Raw genomic sequence first — 19,740 nt, 5'->3', positions numbered from 1 at the left:
TAAAAAGAAACAGGGGAGGATTTTAGTGCATGCCACATATTTCACTCTGGGTTCACTAAAAATCAACATGGGCAAAGTAATAACTACAAAAATTACTATCCATAGAAACCTGGATCCACAGCCGCACAGGAAAATAACTATTCCTGCTCACCCCATCTCTACTTGCTGCAAAAAAAACCACCACCACCTTTTAGTGAAACACCTTCATTCAGCAAGGTAGTTTTCAGGTTAATTAAATACTTTCATCTTGTCAAGACCAGTGGTTGTTGCTGATACATTCAGTGTTCGATTTGTAAACATAGTATTATGGGACTTCACTAATAGCAGTTCTGCTGCAATTGTCAGTACTACCTAGAGCATTTATTCATGTGACTGCTCCCTTTTAAAGCAAGAGTCAAAGGTGTGCTTAAATACGCAAACAGTATTGAACGAGCCTATATTTCATGAGCTAATTTACAAAAAGCAGTGAGGTTTTCACATTTTAGCTCTTGGCAGGGGGGAGAAGCAAAACTATGGATCAAATCTGCTTTCATTAACAATGTTGTTGCACAATTTTAATGCTAAATTGGACTGAATGTTGCCCAATACTCTTCGGTTTCATAAAGTGGAAAGTTCAACGTGGTACAAACTAAGGAGTTGTTCCTACACAGTACTTAAAGATGCATAGGAGCATTCGCCCTGAGAGGACACAGAAGCAAAATCAATCTTTGCACAAACAACTCAATTATCACCTTTAGCCTCTGTGGATAAAGTAAAAGCAATAACCTACACACAGGCAATGTTTTTCGGCCGGCTCCAGCACCTTCCCGACCCGGCTCAGCAGGCTCCGCAGGCAACAGCCGCTCTCCGCAGAAGATAACTTAGAGACTTGAAGAATCTACGTGCAAAAGCCAATTAATGGGTCCCGAAGCTGACACATTGATTACCCCGGGCTTCCCGGCTCCCGCCCCCGGGCCGACCCGCCGCCATGTCGCGGTGCCTCCTGGGTACTGTAGTTTTCGGCGGCGTGGCGGAGGATGCCTTCCCGCTCCTTAAAATCCCCCTGAAGAAAAGTAAGTTTTTTGTTTTCTTTTCTTTTATTTTCTTTTTCGCCCTGGAGAAGGGCACCCGCCGGCGGGCCGCTCCGTCCCGGTGTGGCTGCCCGCAGCCAGCCCCCCGCGGCCGGGCTGTCGGGCGGCGGTGCGGGAGGGACGCGGCGGGGCCATGTGCTCCCCGCTGCCCGGGCGGTAAAATGGCGGGGCGGCCCGAACCGGCGCCTTCCCGCCGGCTCCTGCTGCACCCAGGCCCGCCGTGGAGAGCCGGCCTGGCCTAAAAAAAGCCCTGGCGGCTTCGGTTTAACTCGGGTACTGCTCTGCCCGCGCCTCCGGCCATGGAGAGGCGTGTGGAGATCTGATGGCTAGCGGCTTATCCATTTATATATTTGTTTTAACTGCGCGTCTTCTACCCAGATTTACTTCTGGGAGAGCTTGGTGTGTAGCATTTTTAAAGGTACTGCACTTTAAAGTATTTTAAAACGCGCATGGCTCTTATTGCTACTTTTTTTTGTTGTTTTTTTTTTTTTTTTTTAAATCCGCAGCGCTTGGCTTTGAAAAAATGGCGAAATATTTGCTGTGAAGTAAATATTAAACTTCTAACCTCTCTAGTCTTGGACTTTGACTCACTTTGATTCTTTCCCTGCTGTTTGTGAAGTTGGGGACTTACCAACTTTAGCATTGGCATCCCGCCCCAATTCTAGTCTATCCAGTAGGTACTTGAAACTAATGAGAAGAGTTAATACCCTGTTTCCCCGAAAATAAGAAAATTTTTTTGCTCCAGTTGCTTACTTTTTTACATGTATAGCTGCCTAGACACTATTTAAATTGACTTTTGTAATGAACTGTAAGTAGGGCTTATTTTTGGAGTAGCGCTTGTATTTTGAGCATCCTCAAAAATCCTGAAAAAATAATTTTCGGGGAAAGAGGGTACTTATTTCACTATGTTGTGTGCATAACTGAAATAGTAACACAGGAAGGGCATTTCTCCCCCACCTCATTCAGTGTGGTTCTCACCTCATAGCTGCTTCTGAGGCTATGGTGAAAGGCACAAAGCAGTTCCAGTTTCCCACAAAGAGTATGATGGGTCAAAATTTAATGCTTTGGGGAGGGTGATAAAACTTTTAAGGTACATTTATTTTTAGTAGTGAAACTTGCAGCAACATTTTGCCTAGGAAACACACAATCCAGCCATTCCAAGGATCGCACCGGGAGGCAAGACGCCTGCTGTGCAGATCCTTAAATCGGGCCATGAAAGTTTTATTCTCAGCTCTGAGTCAGGCCTTCAGTATGATGCTCTGGTTTCTGCAGGGCTGAAAAACAGATAGTAATTCTTTTCTTGTTTGTGGGGTTTTTTTGTTGTTTGTTCGTTTTGTTTATTTTTTTGTTTGTTTTATAAAACTGTCTAATACACCACAGTTATGGCTGGGTAAGAGCCAGGAATTAGTCCCAAATAAAATGTATGAGCCAAAGATTATTTAAACCCAAAGCCATACCTAAAGCTGATTCTGGAAGCCTCTCAACTCCTTAAGCAACTCTTCACTGTGTTGAAAGCTAAGGAGATTAAAAGTTCTCTAAGGCCATGCTGTTTTCCTCCAGGATGAGCGTAATACTTGCCACAGCCTAAACTTGAAGTTCCGTCATTGTATTTTGGCCATTTTTGCCAGTTCAGGTGCCACAGCTGTTTGTGCACCTCGCATTGCACCAGCAGAGCTGCCTGCACACTTGGTAGGGTGAATTCCTTCAGGAAACTGATTCACATAGGAAAAAAATGTGGAGAGACATGGATCTCTTCTCCTCCCCAGCCATCATTTGATTCTCTGATTCGACTCGCCCCGTGACCACAAACAGGCTGGGGCAGGAGGTGGGAATGAGCAGTTGGGTGGAAAGGTAAATTGTGAAGCAGCGTTTGCCACTGATTGCGTTATCACCTCTCAGTCAATCAAGGTGATCTGAGGGTGCAGTGTATACAGGACAGCTGGGTTGATGAGCAGTTTGCGGCAGCAAAAAGTGAGCTCTTTTGAGCTTCTCTGGCAGCTTTCTGCTGCTGCTTCCCTTGTACTGGCTGCGGTGATCACTTCAGCCCTCAGTGAGTTAGTTTAGCTCACTAAACTGGCAGAGAAGTATTTATTTTATATGTGCGTGTATATATATTTACCTTTCTGTGTTGATTGCTGTTGTGGTGCTAGTTTTCCAGCATTATTGGCTGCCTGGTCTAAGTGACTGCACGCCCTCTGCACACCCAGGTGGGAGAGGGAAGGAGAGGCTGGAGGTGGAGGAGTTGGTGGGACCAATGGGCAGCTGCACCGGCAAAGGGCAGGAAAGCCAGTTGTGAAACACCTGTCAGTGAACCTGCAGCTTGCGCAGTTCAGTCTCCGTTTGGTCTACGAGCTTGAATGGGGTCCAGCAGCTGGCAGAGGTTCACTGGGAAGGCCTGCTCAGAGGTCACCTCCCGTGTACCGAGATCTGTGTGCTCTCATAATGCGACTCCTAAGAAATGACTCGACTTGCTGATTAGAGCATTAATTCAGAAAGCAGAAGAGCAGTGTACAGCCCAAGGGGGTTTGAGACAATGTGATCTGGCTGCTGGCAGGTTCAGAAGCCAGGTAAAGGACGGCAGGTTCCCAGGAGGGAGTATGGCAGCAGCCTAGCTATTGGAGCTGGGAGGACAAAGTCCTGCTTCTTATCCAAGTGGTTCTTTCAATATTTTATCCCGTTATAGGTCTATAAAAAAAAAAAAAAAAGGCATAAACAGTCCTGACTGCTAGGGCTAGAAGCTAATAAATACTCTGCTCGCTGGGGAGGCAGCAGAATTACACAGCCTTCCCAGTTTTGTGTTCTTGCTGTGTCCTGTGAGTTTTCATTTCTTCTCCTGCCTAGCTTCAAGACGAAGAATGAACCTTCTCCTTTAGTCCAAAGCCAAGTGATAAGGGCTCTTCTCCAGGGACTGGGGGGTGTGAGTTTGAACCTGCTTGGTGATGCTGGGCTTGGGTTCTTTGTGTTTGGGGTAAGTGCTGGGCCATTTTGTAGCCTAAGCTCTAGGAAAGGTAGGAGTCAAGACACTTTGGGTGAGGACTGCACCTTCTGTATGTGGAAACTTGAATGCCTGCATCAGGTTTCTGTAATCCCAGTGCTGGAAGCTGAGGTATTGCAGCTTTTAAATAGGCTGCAGCTAAAGCTAAATGTTACACGTGCAGTGACGAGTAGATTGCTGCTGCCTGAAAGGCAAGTCTTGCCCTTGAGTTCCTCTGTTCAGCTCTGTTGTCCCATCCATTCACTGTGAGTGTCTCTAGATCTTGGCTGATTGCACTTTAAGTCAGATCAGTTCACAGAAATCCATTTTGCATTGTTTGGGCTTTTTAAATTTTTTTTCTTTCTCCGGTTAGTTTTATGAAATCTCAGTGAATTGACTGTACTCAGGTGAGCACTGGAGCCAGCATACGGAAGGGGAAAGTGTGTCTGGCTTCACAACATCCCCTTTCAGTGATGACAGCTTCTATGAATGGGTTCAGCATTAATGCATGTGTAAATTTTCGCAGCACAGAGTAAACCTGCTTGAGCAGCACATACTTTTTAATGAAGGGCTGAAGCACTTCGGATGCTGCACAGTGCAATATTTTAAATATACCTAAGTGTTATCAGTGCCACTCCACCCTCAGCTCAGATTTTGTTGAAACTAAAAGACTAAAAAGTATCTTTTTTTAAAACACTTTGTTTTGTGTCACCTTTTCCACACAGATTTTCAAGGTTTGATGTTATTTCTCTCACCAAAACAAAAACCGCTCCACCCAGGTCTCTCAATTGAGGAGCACAGAGAAAGTCATCAGTATTGGAGCTTAACTTAAAAAAAAAAAGGCACTTAAGCAGGGAGCCACCAGTCATACCCTAGATGTTTGTGTTATATTGCGGAGATCTTAATTGCACCTTTTTACTGCTTTAGATAGGGGTGATAATAAGGCAATGGCTTATCACCAGACTCCACCTAGTTGAGACAAAATATTTAGGTAACTTGCACCACACACAATATGAAACTGAAACTGGGGAAGAAATTGCTCAAGGAGTTTACATTTACAGTTCTCTTCTTAAGTACAATCCAGGAGCTCAGTTTAATTTTCAAGCCTGTGCACAGGCCCAGCGCAAGGAAGACTTGATGGCTCCTGTCACTTCTCTGTTGGTAGGGAAGGGGCTGCAGCTGACTTAGTAACCTCATCTCCTACCTGTATTTGAAATCTCACTGTGCCTTGAGGAGGAGTCAGGATGGAGAAAGCTATCAGATGCAGTTGATTTTGCCTCCCTCACTTTATTTTCTCTGTTTCACAGGCCCTGACCTAGTGGAAGAGTTGCCCGTCTTCTTGGTGAGCCCTGCCTTTCGTGGAGAATAGAGGTTTCTAGGCTGATGCTCGTCCCTGCTGACTTACTGCTGGCAACCTCAGGGACAGGCTCTGGAAGTGGACTTGTCTTTGCTCTGTCATTGTTCCTTGTGTCCACTCCTTTGGATACATGGAGTGATTGGCTTGTTTCTGCTTTCCTGTTCTCATTTCCTATAAGTACCTAGTAACAGACCCTTGCCTGAAATGCTGCCTGTCTTTATTTTAAAACGTCTTTTAAACAAACATGTCTTCCTTCTTTACAAGAGCAGACGGTGGTTGCTTAAGGTAATTACATACCGTGTTCTGGAATATTTTTGGAGTTTAAGGATTTTACATATTGCTTCCAAAAAAACCCAGAGGGTGTGAAAATCCTCACAGAAGAAATATCTGCCTTGTGAATGGCTCTTGGCCTTTTGAGAACAAATTTTTGACTCCTGAATTACTGACAAAATAAAAAGAAATGTCACCTCTTGGAATTTTCATTTTTCATGCAAGGTATTGCAGGGCAGCATAGGGCCTACACGGCATCTTTTTGTGTTAGCGTGAAAAAGAAAGGCTGCAACTGCTAGATTGGAATCTCTTAAACTGTGATTGCCACCAGAAGTTCTTCTCAAGCTACATCCCTAAATAGAAGTTATTAAGATACCTCTCGTGGAATGCACAAATAATAATTAGTTTTTAAAAAGTGGCTGAAACTTATTTTTTACTCACATTTAGTTATAAAATTGTTACATTTTATTTCACCATATGATATATGGCTTGTTCTGTTTACCTACTCTTGTGTAAAACTTTATGCTGTATGTGATTTTTTTTTTTTTTTTGAACTGGCAGTAGTAGTAGAATATGTTACTTTGGGGGGAAAAAGGAAGTGATTATTTGACCAAGTTGCCGGCATGGTCAGTTACGTTAGCTGGCAACAGTGTCACTGGGTCTTCAAGCCTGTGCTTCTGCTATTTTTAAGCAGTAGACTTTATGGAGTCTGCATGTGCATCATGCACCTTATTCTTTCATACTGTTGATGTGCATAGGACTATGCATAGCCTCATTTTTATGCATATCAAAAATTAATAGTCTCATTTTTAGATAAAAGGAGAAGGTTTACAATCTGATTAGTAAGCAGTTTTTAACTGCAAAAGATACCTGGGATGGGACAGAATTGATTTTGCATGTTTAGAATCAACAGGATGGGCATCTGGTCTGCAGAGTTTTTGCTCCTCACTCCTAGACCATTCATATGTGAGATTCTGTCCCCTCTTCCCACCTGGAATGGCTGAACTTTTCCATTCATTGGGTAGTGGCACGATGTCGTCAGCGGGGCGGTAATATTGGGACAGGGGTACTACATTTTAACCAGAGGCTGCTTATCGCCTTTCTCTTTGCGCATCTGAGCTCTCGAGTACTGCTTTCCTCAAAGTGGCAGCACGTAGGATAGGGTAAGTGTGTTTCTCTGTTCGGGTTTGCATCTCTGCACTCAGTTCTGAGGTACTTGTAAGAAAATGCTGTCATGTGTATAGTTCAACTCATTATTGATAAAATTTGCCTTAAAAAACTGTTTAGTGATGGCTATCCATGGAAAGCACTGGAAATGTGCTTGTTTGGTTTAACTTTAGTGTAGGAGATAGCTGCCTGCTACATGATAAGTGTTTATTCTTTTATACTGCATTCATTTGTCCTAGGTAACCGTCTTTATCTAATTCATTCCTTTGTTGTAGCCAGTCCCTTTTATCTTTTATTTTTGTTTGAATTGCAATATAAAAGAGGTTTAGTGTAACTTGATATCCCAGATATGTATATTATAGTGGACAGTTTTTACCCCCAAATACTTTTTCGTTGTTGTGAGTAATTCTGAAGTTTTGTAATTAAAACATCTCTGCAACTTTACAGCATGTGTATTTTGTCAAACACTGCTGATTAGAAAGCTATTGGTCTCCATCTACCTGAAACTATGGTTAAATTTTAACTCTAGTGTGTTTAGTTCATAGCGAACAACTTAGTGTTAATTTTCTGTATTTTACCGTTCTATTTGTATTTGGTTTGTCTTTATTCTGACTGTTCTGCCTAAAAGTATCACTCCCTGACCAAATAATTCCTTTATTAACAGATTGAAATACATTAGCAAATCCCACAAAATCTGTGTGGGCTCTTCCTGTCTGAAGCTTATTGCAGATGGCTTGGATTTGAAAATCAGGTTCACCATATGCATTGCATAGTGCCCTCAGAGCAGAAGCCATTCCCTCCATAGGCCAGGCCCTCGGCAAGGACGGGTTTCTCCAGGGCCAGGGCTGTCGGAGCAGCTTTATTCCAGTCAGGCTCTAGCAGCTGATGGGAGGAGAAGCGCACACCCCCGCCTTATCAGTTGGCTGAAGGTCTGCTTTCCGTCGTGTCTTTTTGCTCCTCCCTTAGAAATCCGTTGTTTTTCTCTCTTTTGCTTAAGATGTGCTTTGTGCTAGTCATCCCTCTCTTGTCCTCCTGCGAAGGAGGGCACCGTGGAGGAGTTCTGACTCCTCGCTGCTCTGGGAAATGGAGCTGTCACCTGTGTGTTCAGCTGCATTGTGCGTGTACGTCGGGGTTTTTTTTCTCTGGGCTCGCCTTGGGAAGCCCTGCGCAAATTGGCAAATACAGGTCAACGACCAGCCACCTAACGAAAAGCGGCCAAGGGTTGCGTGTTACGTGTGCCAGGATTACAGCAGGGAGACTGGTTGTTCCTTTTGAGGAAAACTCTTCTCTGGGCAGCGTTCCTCACGCCCAGTGAATGGGGGATTGCTTGTACCGCAGAGGGGCACATCAGGCCTCTTCACTGGCCGTGCATAGTCCTTTAAGTAAATCTTACCGTTTTCTACATGAAATTATTGTTTGCTTATTCTCATTGCTTTAAATGCTTTGAGCCATTTTTTGTAGCTCTAGGTCATCATTTTGCGTATGTTATGATTTAAAGCTTTTAGGTGATTTTCTGCAAGCAGCGCATGCTGCCCTTGGGCTTAGGTCCTACTGCAAATTTGTAGCTGCTTGCTTTCTGCATCACTGAATAGATCCTTCAGGGACCATTTGACTTCTGTGAATAAAACTCCCAGGTTAACCAGTGCGGGAGCATCATTTGTGTATGTAATTCACATGTAGCTGGACTAATGTGGCTCTAACAGCGTATTCTTTGAATAGTTTAGGAGGCTAGCCTTTGCTTTTCATGTAGCTCCAAATAAAGGCTTGTGTACTTGTTTACAAATCATGTGCTTACTTTTTTTTCTTTATTTACTATTTTCTGAATTCCATTGGGTTTTGTCAGTGTAAGCTTTGCTAGTTGTATGGTATCATTGTCAGGATAGCAATTCTTAGGTGACCAACATCAGTAAATATGTAGAGAATACACATAGAAGTAAGCATGTCTTAAAAAGCAAAGGCTACCTCTCAAAGCTGATCAAAATAAAAATTGTAATATTGACATGAATCCGATGTGTCTAAGTTATGAGTACATGCACAGAGAAGGACACAGAGATTTCCTTTCCTTTTTGTGACCATTTTGTTTCCAAACTGCTGAAAAGGTTTTGGACAGTTTCTAACGAAATTGCAAACTTCAGTCATACAGCCACTTTCTGCAAGCCAAGAAGGCACTGATGTGTTTTTCTAAAACACAGCAGAATGGGAGGGAGGAGTGGCTGTCCTGCGGTACCTTCTCAGAGTGAGGTCCTTTATTAATGACTCCTGGTGTTTGCCTTGTGGTTGTTCTCTGCTAAGAAAAGCCAGAAACGGAACTTGATTTCCCTGTCTCATACAGGCTGCTCAGAGAGGCTGTGGAGTCTCCTCTGGAGACATTCAAGACCCACCTGGACACATTCCTGTGTGATCTGCTCTGGGTGAACCTGCTTTAGCAGGTGGGTTGGACTGGATGACCTCCAGAGGTTCTCTTCCAACCCCAACCATTCTGTGATTGCTCTTAGCCTTTCCTTTTCCTGAAGCTCTTTCAGATATTACCTCTAAAAAGTCTGAAGTGGTTCTGTTCAGCTCCCCAACACTGTAATACTGTGTTCACACAGCTAGTTCATCAGAAGGGCTTTGCCCTTTGCAGGCTTGGATTCTCCCGGAGTTACTATAGGTTACGAATCACAGCCTAGTCATTCATAAGGGTTTTTCCTGTATCACAGACTTGGAGCAGTTGCCAATATGACTAAAGGAAAACAAGGATGGTTTGCCCTGCAGGTTACTTCTGTGTTCTGGAGCGATTCAGTCTTTGACATTTAGTTTATATCACATCTGATAAACTCAGTTATCCATTTTCATGTACATCTCTCTCTCTTTTTTTTTTTTTTAAAACAAAACAAAACAAAACAAAACAAAAAAACAGCAAACCCTTACAGAAATATCATTGCCTGAAACAAAGTAACATCATTCACCTCTGTTAGGAGTTGCATTGCACCTGGCACTTAAAACCACAGTCTGTGAAGCTCTTGCTTTCCTAACTTCACACACCTAATTCTGGCTGTTTTGCTTGTGTTCTGGTTTTATGCAGACTAATGGCTGATCGGGTGCTTGTGATTGGCAGTGGAGGGAGAGAGCATGCGCTGGCCTGGAAGTTGGCCCAGTCCCCCCATGTAAAACATGTGTTTGTTGCTCCAGGGAATGCAGGAACAGCTGACAATGGAAAAATTTCCAATTCAGGTAAAAAGTACTGGTTTTAAATGTGGTAACAAATATGCTGCTCCATTCATGGATTTGTTAATGTGATAAGATTATTATTATTGCTACTTTTTAAGGTTCTGGACATTTGAAATAGGCCTTGTGCAACTATGGCTGATTTTACATGATCTCAGTTGTGATAGCTAGTTCTTTGGGTTCAAGGGTGAAGGATGCAGCCAAAACTCCATCTGCCTGATGCACATCCCTCTGGGAATACATCTTGGGATGGCTGCAGTGGTTCCTGCCGCCTAGCCAGGAAGGGGTGATGGTTTCTCTTGCCTGAAGCAAGTGCCAGCACCTAAAATATTAAATTCACTACTATATTCTCAGAAGTGCATTGAAGCCTTGTGATCCCTACAGCCTTTGATGAGAATACTTTCTCACCTAAAACGTCCAACCATAGAAAAACATTCATTCTTTTGTCTCAGTGACCTTGAGAAGTTAAGGTTATTTTCAAACGTTTGTCTCTTTGTACTGACTGCCTGTTTTTAGCTCGTAGCTTAATATGTTAAGCTCTGACTAGCTGTATTGAAACTATTAATAGTTTTGAGAAATCAGGCTTAAGGTATTTCAAGTTGAGCATCCAAAATTACATACTGCATCTTAAAAAAATACTGTTCTAAGGTGCTTGCCTGGAGGTACATAGCGAATCAGTACAAAACCCAGGATTATTACTCAAGAGATTCCTGTGTTGTATCTTTTATATATAACAGATTCTGAATTAGGGACCTTAAACAATCAATTTAAGTTTCCACTTTAAGACGTGATAACATATGGAATTAAGGTTCACATAGTATGCATGTGAACATGAATTACATACATCAATTTTCTGCATTCATATTTGCATGTAAAACCTTTTTTTGCTTCTATGTCATGTGGAAACATGAATCCCATCAGATTCCTGTGTAGCAGGTAATTATCATACTTAATTCCATTGGAATGCTTAATTACAGGCTGTTTAAAGAACTTTGTCTTTAATTTAACTAGTCAAAGTAAGTAGTTTTTTGTTCTATTTAGTCTCTGAGGAGAGGGCCCAAGGAAGAGTCTGACAGGGAAGTCTACGTTTCCTTTTCATCCCAGAAAGTCTAACAAAAGTCTTCATCTTTGTGCTAGATGGAGTCAATGCCAGCCTGTATGGCATGCAAAATGTTAATTTTGGTATTTTTTTGCAAGCAGTGTCTTTTAAAAACTGCCATGCTTTTCTCTCACCTTGTTATTCCATAAAAAATCCTCCACTCTCAACAGTGGAAAATATTTGAGCATGTGCATAATAATGCTTGAGCCAGGTCCATGAAATTTATAGTGTGTGCTAAAATATTTTTTTCTAGACTATGGGCTCACATGGACTTTGGGAGAGAAATCCTCAGTCAACCAGGAGATGGAAAGAATCTAGAATTTGTGAAGAGTTCTTTGTTTTTTAAGGAAACTATTTGTCTTATCTGCTCAGGCATTTTAGTCCTACCACTGTGGTCTAGATTTTAACTCAGGAGAAAACAAAAAACAGCTTTACAGAAGCATGTGAGCCCTGTTACATTGTGTGAGCCTGGGCAACACTGTCTGTGAAACTTTCTGCCTTTTTTGGTGTAATCAAGATTTGGCTCTGAAAGTTCATCCTTCCCTCATGGTTCATGAGATTTCCTTTAATTAGAATTGTAACTCTGGTTCTCACATGGTTTATGAAACATATGAAGACGATCTTAAAATTATAAATATCCTTAAATCCTTCAAACCTTGGCTATATCTAAGTCAAAAAAAAAAAAAAAAAAAAGGTTTTCATGGTTAATTCAAGCCAGTAATCACTTCTGACAATAAAGACAGTTTTAGGTTAAGTGGCTAAATTTAGGTTTATATTCCATTTATATTTAATTAGCAGGGCAATTTTGGTGCCAGAAGCATACAGAATGGCTTGCTGAAATCAGAGGTAGACATATGTATGTCTGTGAATGGACTTGAGCATCCTGACACCTCCTTCCATCCCATTTTAGCTCTCAGTGTAACTTATACTCTTAACTTTGAGCTCTGGCTTTGAAAACCTTGATCCAAGGTCCTTCCATCTGGTTCAAAAGAAGTGTTTAGCTGTTGTTTTGAGCAATGAAACACAGCTACAAATATATCTCCTTTCAGTTTACATCCTGAGGAAAATTATGTTTTGGGGGAAAAGTTAAAATTACTGATTAACAGTGTGATTTATTCTTTTCCATTTGTTACTAGGACATTTCTGCATGGTGTAAATCTGTGTCATATTCACTGTTTATATCACTAGTAGATGAGACTTGCAGCAAGACAATTTGGAATGAAAGGTGCAATCACCTTACAGGCCCTTTCCTTCCCCTGCTCTCCTTTGCGTGGTTTAATCTCATGGGGAACAGGGATTGTCCCTCTTCACTTGCCCACCAGAGCTCCCACTCTCTTTGGTCGGGACCTGCTGTTCTCCAGCTGCTTTCACAACAGCCCCACGGGACTGAAAGACAATATTGACCTTTACGTTAATCAGTACTTTAAAGCCAAGTGTGTTATGCTTTTGGTTTTGCTCTCTTGTGAGCCAGAAGTCAACTGGGATAACTTGCACGTGGAAGTCAAAGGCCTTTAGCTTGTCCTTAAAAATGTTGGTGGAACAAATTTATTCAACATGGGATGGCAGGAGCGCCGTGGACACCAACACCAAGTCATGGCTGTGCGTCCAGCAGCTGTATCACTGCCTCTCCTTTCTCTCTCATTGCTTCCCCAGAACTAGCTGGAAGAGACCATGAGCTCCTGGCACTCTTGCCAGTGCGGTCACCTGCAGGAGATGACAGGCAAAACTGGAAGCAGAGCATTCCGGCTGTGAGGAAGGGCTGTGCTCTGCCATACCCTGCTCCCTTTGCCGGCTTCATGCCCTCATGTATGAATCTCCTCCCCGCAGGGGCAGCCAAGCCACCACTTTTTTGGCTCTTTGGATTCATGTTCCCATCCTCTGTAGACCTTGGCTTTATTTATTCTTGATAAAAGCAGTGGGATTGCATTGCTTTTGCGTAAATTTTTGATCATAAGACTTGACATTATTGTATTTTGTGCAAGCTTGTTTTTTGTTTACACAGATTTTTTTTGGCCTTCCAAGTATTATCATATTAAATGTTTGTTTATGGAAAGGTAACAGTCCTAAAAATCTAAGACCAAATATCTTTAACCATAAGTACAGCACATGCCCTTGTTACGTTCAGCCTATTGTAAGAAAACATGTTCAGATTCTCCTTTGTTTCAGTGGGATCGCCGTTTAGCGTCGCAATTTTTAGCTGGCACTATGTAAAGAAAGAAAAAAAAAAGAAAAGAAAATAGTTGCAATCCTGCCACCACCCACTTGTTCGTACCCCCTACACCATGCTGGCACAAATACGTAAAGCTTCATGGTGACCCTACTCAGGGAGGAGACTGGCTGAAAATAAAAAAAATCTCTTTTTTGCTTGCGAGTTATTTTTCATTTGGATCCCTTGTGATGTTTGTTTTGCTGGCAAAGAGGATGTTCCTGGAGATGAGAACCATTTACTTACCACAGTGTGGGGGAACCTGTAACTTTCTTTTCTCACCTTCAAAAGCAAGGTCAGTTGACAGCACATGTCAACCTGCAGCCTTTCCTTGGGGGTTTGGTGGTGTGTTTTGGTTCAAGCCTCGTGTGTGAGTCTTCATATTAGCGCATGCCTCACTCTTCCAGATTCACAGTGACCTGCCATTCAAGAGTGTGAGACTGGTGAAAATGCTGCTTCAGCATTATGTGATAAATAAGTGCTATGCAAGAGTAATGAATGCAGTCTGACCTCCCTTTTTTTCATCTTTGACAGCTGTTTCAGTCAGCCATCATGCTGCACTTGCCCAGTTCTGCAGAGATCAGGAGATCAGGCTGGTTGTGGTTGGTCCAGAGGTTCCTCTTGCTGCTGGTAAGAGAAAGCAAGATGAGATCATAGCCTTCATATTTTAGGAAGAAAAGTAAATTTTAGTCCCCGTCTTCTGTGCACCATTCAACCGTGTCTGAGTGTCTTCAATAGTGATAGATACTCTGTGGCAGTTTCCCTGAAATTCAGGATTGTACTGCGATGAAAATGAATCTCTGAAGGGTATTGTGTGTGCAATATCACAGTTAAAATGTCCCTAAATGCTCAATTTCCTTTTAAGTGGTATTAGTAAAAGAGATATCAAGGTGTTTCCATATAGGAACCTTAACTAGAGTTTTGATTTTCCTGTGGAGTTTTCATTTTACAAAGTAATAATAACTTGGGACTTGGTAAAAAAAAAATCTATAAACCTTGACAATTTTATGATAAACAATTGTCGTCTTCGCAAAGGACTAATGTTGACTTTTTAGCTAAAAGCTATAATAAAACAAGGTGGGATGGTCATCTCTTACCAAATGCAGCAGATCTTAATCCCAGATATTGCAGGGTTATCTGCTCCTGATTACAGTGAAGAATGCATCTTTTTTACCATCCATCTGGTAAAATAGGCACTGGATAGAAATACAAGGCTTATCATTCCAGACATACTTGTTCCAACAAATCAGTGCATCTGTAGACTTGGACTAAGTGACTCCTGTAAATCATCTGGTGATTTATAACATTTTTTTGTGTTGTCATTTTCAGGAATTGTTGATGACTTGACAGCAGCTGGAGTAAGGTGTTTTGGTCCAACAGCAAAGGCAGCTCAGCTGGAGTCCAGTAAGAGCTTTACCAAAGCCTTTTTGGATCGTCACGAGATCCCAACTGCGAGGTGGAAATCTTTTACTGATCCTAAAGCAGCATGTAGCTTTATTAACAGGTAAAATTCTCATCATAATAGAAATCTTTTTTTTTTTACAGCAATGTACAGTGTGCTAGGTAGGCAAAACAATCAAATGACTACTAATGTATCGGTACTCTTGGCTGTAATAGAACACCTGTAAAGGCTTTAAAGAATAATCTAACATGGCACTATCATGCTGCAATAAGTCTGATAATTAAGCAGTTCCTTATTTATTGCTCTTCAATGAGAGCAAAGTTTGGTGTTCAGTTTACAGGAGAATATAGGACAAGTTTATATTTTTTTTTCAAATTGCCTACTGTGGAAGCCCAGTTTGCAGTCTGATAGTCAAACTTTCTGCCTTCTTTGTACCTTTTTGCCACAAATATCCATTTTGCACTGGAGACTTAACTCAGCAAATTATGATCTACTCATCAGAATACAATCCAGGTGACCCAAAAATGATGCAACAGTAAATTATTAAAAGGAAAACAACCTTTCAGAACAGTAATGAAATTCAGTGGTGGGGAAAAAACAGGAAGCAGAAATCCTTTACAGGCATAGGATAACAACAGAAGCCTGTTTTTTATTTGCGTGTTATTCAATGAGTAAAGTGGTAGCTGTGAAAACTGGTAACTATTTTCATCTTTTAACTGTTGAAATGTTCAAAATGCCCATGAAATATATTTGCAATACCAGTTGTTTACTGTTGAATCCCTCTCCTCTGTCTTTGAAGTGCAAACTTCCCTGCTTTAGTTGTGAAAGCCAGTGGCCTCGCAGCTGGCAAAGGAGTAATTGTGGCTTCAAACAAGGAAGAAGCCTGCAAAGCTGTTAACGAAATCATGCAGGTGAGTAGAAATGTCACGCACTAACTGGAGGAGTTCTCGCGAACAAAAAAGGTGTTAGCCACCTCGGAGTCTCAAAGATATTATTTATTTCTGTGGAATAGGAATTTGGATAAAAGACGTCAAATCTTTTACCCATTAGTAGGACAGCTATGAAGCTCTGTCATGTTTATTGCCTGAGGCAGGATACGCTTTCTAGGCATGATTCCTGTTGGCTAAAATAAAATCATTCTTAATAAAACCCACAGTTATTTCCATATGGATTTGCTTTTTTGTTGTTGTTTTTAGCATGTGAGACTGCTGCAATCAAACAGGTACTACAGTGTTGTAATATTAACACTGTGATTGAGCTGGATCTTGCCAAGCAACATCAGCTTTAGGAGTATAGTCACACAGCACTTAAATGTGCAGCAAAATTCCAGTGGAATTATTTCAAGTTAAGTATGTATTTAGGTAGAATATTCAACAAGTGTGTTAAGTACCATCAAAATCTGAAGGGGAGCAAAATGAAGCAGTTTCATCTGAACAGTCAGGAGCATAGAGCTAGAAAATAAAATACATACAGGTCAGTTCCTCAGCTGCGGTCGGCAGCACAGCATCTTACAATTCAGTGGAGCTGTGCTGATTCATACATGTTATCTGACACACTTGTATTTCAAGAGTCAGAATATAGGCTCTGCACTCACGTTTTTGGTGTGTGTGTGTAGTTATTGGACAAATATATGTCTTAACATATGGCTCAGTGTCTTGAACAAAAACCATGTATGTTAGAGAGTCTTATAGACCCACAAAATTATCTTGTCAGTGTGGACTGGTTGTTCTTAATTGCTTGTATATGCAGCCAGTGTTAAAACATTGCATTGGAATAGGAAAATATTGCCCCCTTCCAATGTGTTCTATAGAATTGTACTTTCTTATGAAGTAGGAGTTCTGATTATAGACTTGGCTGTCGCTGCTATTAGTCTCAGTATCATGGCTGCAAGTTCAGAATGTAAAGCATGAGGAATTGCTCAGTAGTTCATAAATATCATCTACAATTTAAAAATAATCAAGCATAAAATGTGCATTTATTTAAGAATACACAGAAAAGAGAAGCAAAGATTTTGCCATTACTGACACACCCAGGGTGGAGAATGGATTAATAGTCTCAAAACTGTGCTGCATTTTTTCTTTCTGTATTAAAATTATTTTTCTTTTTGCATTCTGAATAGTTTAAGATAACTGAAACAGAACTAAAGAGTTTTGGTTTTACTGTAGGATAAGACTTTTGGCACAGCTGGGGAAACTGTTGTTGTTGAAGAACTTCTGGAAGGAGAAGAAGTTTCTGTAAGTGTGCATCTCACTCTAACACTTTGATTATACCTGTTCTAAACTATTTAGGAAACGCTATGTAAATACCTACAGCAGGGATGTGTAAGATTTTATTACTTAAATTAAACACAGTCACCTGTTTCTAAATAAAATTATATTATTAAAGACAGTTGTGTTAAGAACTAAACTTCCTGCAGTCTGTCAAAATAATGCAAATTAGAGGAAAATAATTCAAACAGTAAACAGATGTTGCCACAAGGAGAAAAAAAATCAAACCTTAAAGATGTTGAGTGTCACTGACGGTGCAGTTCTGTGTTATGATTTCTCTGATAGCAAAGACAGTGTAAGATGTCCCTTCCCTTCCATACTGCTACCTCTGCACTGCTGTTTGACATTGATTCAGTTACACTCGTTACCTGTTTGTGGAGCTACAACCTAAAGACCTTTTTTCGAAGAAATCAACACCACCACCTTGCACGCTTTCTCTGTTCTGGTTGTAGAGCCCAGCACTGCTTGAATCAGAGCAAGGAGTGGTTGCGAGTCAGGGAGGATGGAGACTCTTTAATCAGTTTTGCTGAGGAATGGAATACTTTGAACTGCATCATGAGGGAGCAGTAAACTGCTTTGGAGCAAAGGAGCGGTCAGCTCAGGCAGGCACAGGCAGGATCCAATTTAACCAGTTTTGTCACCAGAGATATTGCCATGTGGGAGTGCACGTGGGGACAAATGACCTGGAGACAAAGGCTGTTGAATGTTTTGAGGATGTTCATTTACTCTGCAGATGAAGAGGGAACATTTCCTATGTTTTAAGCTAATTCAGGTCCTTTGTTTAAAAAAGTGTATCTGATTTAATTAGCAGAGTGTGAAGGAGAAAAGGAGAATTAAAGGTTTTGAGGTGGCAGGGGAATTCGACACTTGTATCACATGAAATAGAACAGCCAAGTACCAGCTCAGGTTCCCGAGTCCTGGAGCTGGAATTGACTTATGCTGGATGTTGTGAACATTCATCTTGAAGGTGGTGGTATTTATAAAGTAAGCGATCGTCTCCAACTCTTTCCAGTCTTTGCATAGTCTGGTTTGCTGCCCAATGTGAGGAAATGAGACGTGCACTTGTTGGTCATCCTTATTCCTTCCTGGTTGGCTTGACCTTCCCAGAAACTAAGGGGTTATCCAGGTCTTCATTCTCTGGTGGAAAATATGTGTTTCTTTTCATTAATACTTAGAATTCTCGCAGACTTACTGTGATATAACACAATAATATAAACATGCAGTTTAAAGGTTTTTTTCATATGATGACTGACACCAATAAAGAAAACATACTGCTTGCTTTGCCTGTCAAAATAATTCACCTTCTGTAAATGACTGTAGTTTTTAGTATCTTAATATTTTGACTTTTTGGGGTTTCATAGGGGAATCTTTGCTTGTTTTTTCATTAGCATTGTAAAATGTTTTTATGAGTACTGCTAGTGGTAGTCCAGACAGTGAACATCCTCATCCAGTTACAGAAGATGCCAGCAGGCTTGTTATTATGAAGATATTGAAGATAAAAGCATCTGGTATATAAGTAATTTATAAATAATTCAGAAGTAAATAGTTTTATCAATAAGGAAAAGGAAATCTTCAAAGGAATGTGATGCCTTCCTTCCGGAGTAGGGGGAAGGAAGAGGGAGGGCAGATGTAGCTTCCATCGTGGAGTATTTTAAATGTCTTTTTAACCTTATGAGTATTTCATTTCAGTACAACTACTGATGTTATAATTTTTTGTGTGTTATACTCAAGATAATTTCTGTAGGAAGGCCATATAAACTGAGGCGCTATTCCCTGAGGGAAAAAGGAAATGTTTAGAATCCTGTAGTTTGTTTTTTCAGGGAGACAGAATTTATGTTCTTAAATATCCATTTGCAACACTGAAAATAAAATATATTTGCACTTTTTGTGCTTTTAATCACACAGTTGGGTTTTAATTATTCTACTTGTTTTCTAGTGCTTATGTTTCACTGATGGCATCACAGTTGCACCCATGCCTCCAGCCCAGGACCACAAGCGATTAATGGATGGAGATGAAGGCCCTAACACTGGAGGAATGGGAGCTTATTCCCCAACACCTCAGGTAAAAATGTATTGGCAAGAAGATGTTTCACTAAAGATGTACTACAGCTCTGGTCCTGAAAGCACGTGTGAACGTTTAGTTCCACCATGAGAAACAGGAGAGTGAAGGGAGTGGGCTCCTTTAGGTGGAGTTTCCTAACACAGACATTGTCAAGTAAAGTACATAGCTTAGATTTGTTTCTCCAAAGAGGAGGATATTTCTACTGATTTACCTTTCATTATAAAGGTGAAAATTTTATTTCTGCAACCTTGTGTTTTGATTTGAGTTTTAAGTGTTGTTTTATAAATAAGTGCTTAAAACCACGTTTTTATCTTGTGCCAAACTAAGCTAACGATGAGCTTAGTTCACGTGCTGTGTACCTCAAGGTAGTCTGGTTTCTGTTTGGCAAGGAGCTATTTACAAGAGGGACTTACTTTGCTTTCTATTCACCTGTGTCATGGCCAGAGATTTTTCTTCTTTAAGTTCAAATAAAGTATGGGTTTTGTTCCTATAGAATGCTCTTTATTTGTTTATTGAATAAAATGTTTTCATTGCTCACCCTACTTTCCAACTGTGATTTGTCTTTGAAAGGTCAGTATGTCTGTGCAAGTTTTTTTTTTCCAGTAAAGCCAGTGGGATTGCTTGCACATGTAGATCTAAGCATGGAAAAGTGTATAAAG

General features: G+C 41.0%; 1 protein-coding gene across 13 annotated transcripts in view; it reads left to right on the top strand.

Annotated features, from left to right (window-relative positions):
* Positions 1–916: 916 nt before the first annotated feature.
* The window catches only part of LOC102096509 (trifunctional purine biosynthetic protein adenosine-3), a 40,322-nt gene continuing 21,498 nt past the window's right edge, over positions 917–19,740 (top strand). For 2 of the 13 annotated variants that reach the window (XM_065066921.1, XM_065066983.1), the window contains exons 1-8: positions 967–1,052; positions 5,352–5,686; positions 9,903–10,051; positions 13,885–13,980; positions 14,680–14,854; positions 15,552–15,663; positions 16,918–16,986; positions 18,956–19,081. In XM_065066921.1, coding sequence (XP_064922993.1) covers positions 5,646–5,686; positions 9,903–10,051; positions 13,885–13,980; positions 14,680–14,854; positions 15,552–15,663; positions 16,918–16,986; positions 18,956–19,081 — 768 coding nt within the window. In that variant the 5' untranslated portion in view covers positions 967–1,052; positions 5,352–5,645. Of the gene's footprint in view, positions 1,053–1,214; positions 1,489–5,351; positions 5,687–6,713; positions 6,835–7,502; positions 7,768–9,170; positions 9,268–9,902; positions 10,052–13,884; positions 13,981–14,679; positions 14,855–15,551; positions 15,664–16,917; positions 16,987–18,955; positions 19,082–19,740 lie in introns of those variants that run through there. The other 11 variants (XM_021299586.2, XM_065066996.1, XM_065066943.1 and 8 more) reach the window with 10 other exon arrangements.

This window comes from Columba livia, chromosome 1, assembly GCF_036013475.1.
Source record: "Columba livia isolate bColLiv1 breed racing homer chromosome 1, bColLiv1.pat.W.v2, whole genome shotgun sequence".
Taxonomy (NCBI): Eukaryota; Metazoa; Chordata; class Aves; order Columbiformes; family Columbidae; genus Columba; species Columba livia.
The sequence above is the reverse complement of the archived record's forward strand: the minus strand, read 5'-3'. Positions and strand labels throughout refer to the sequence as shown.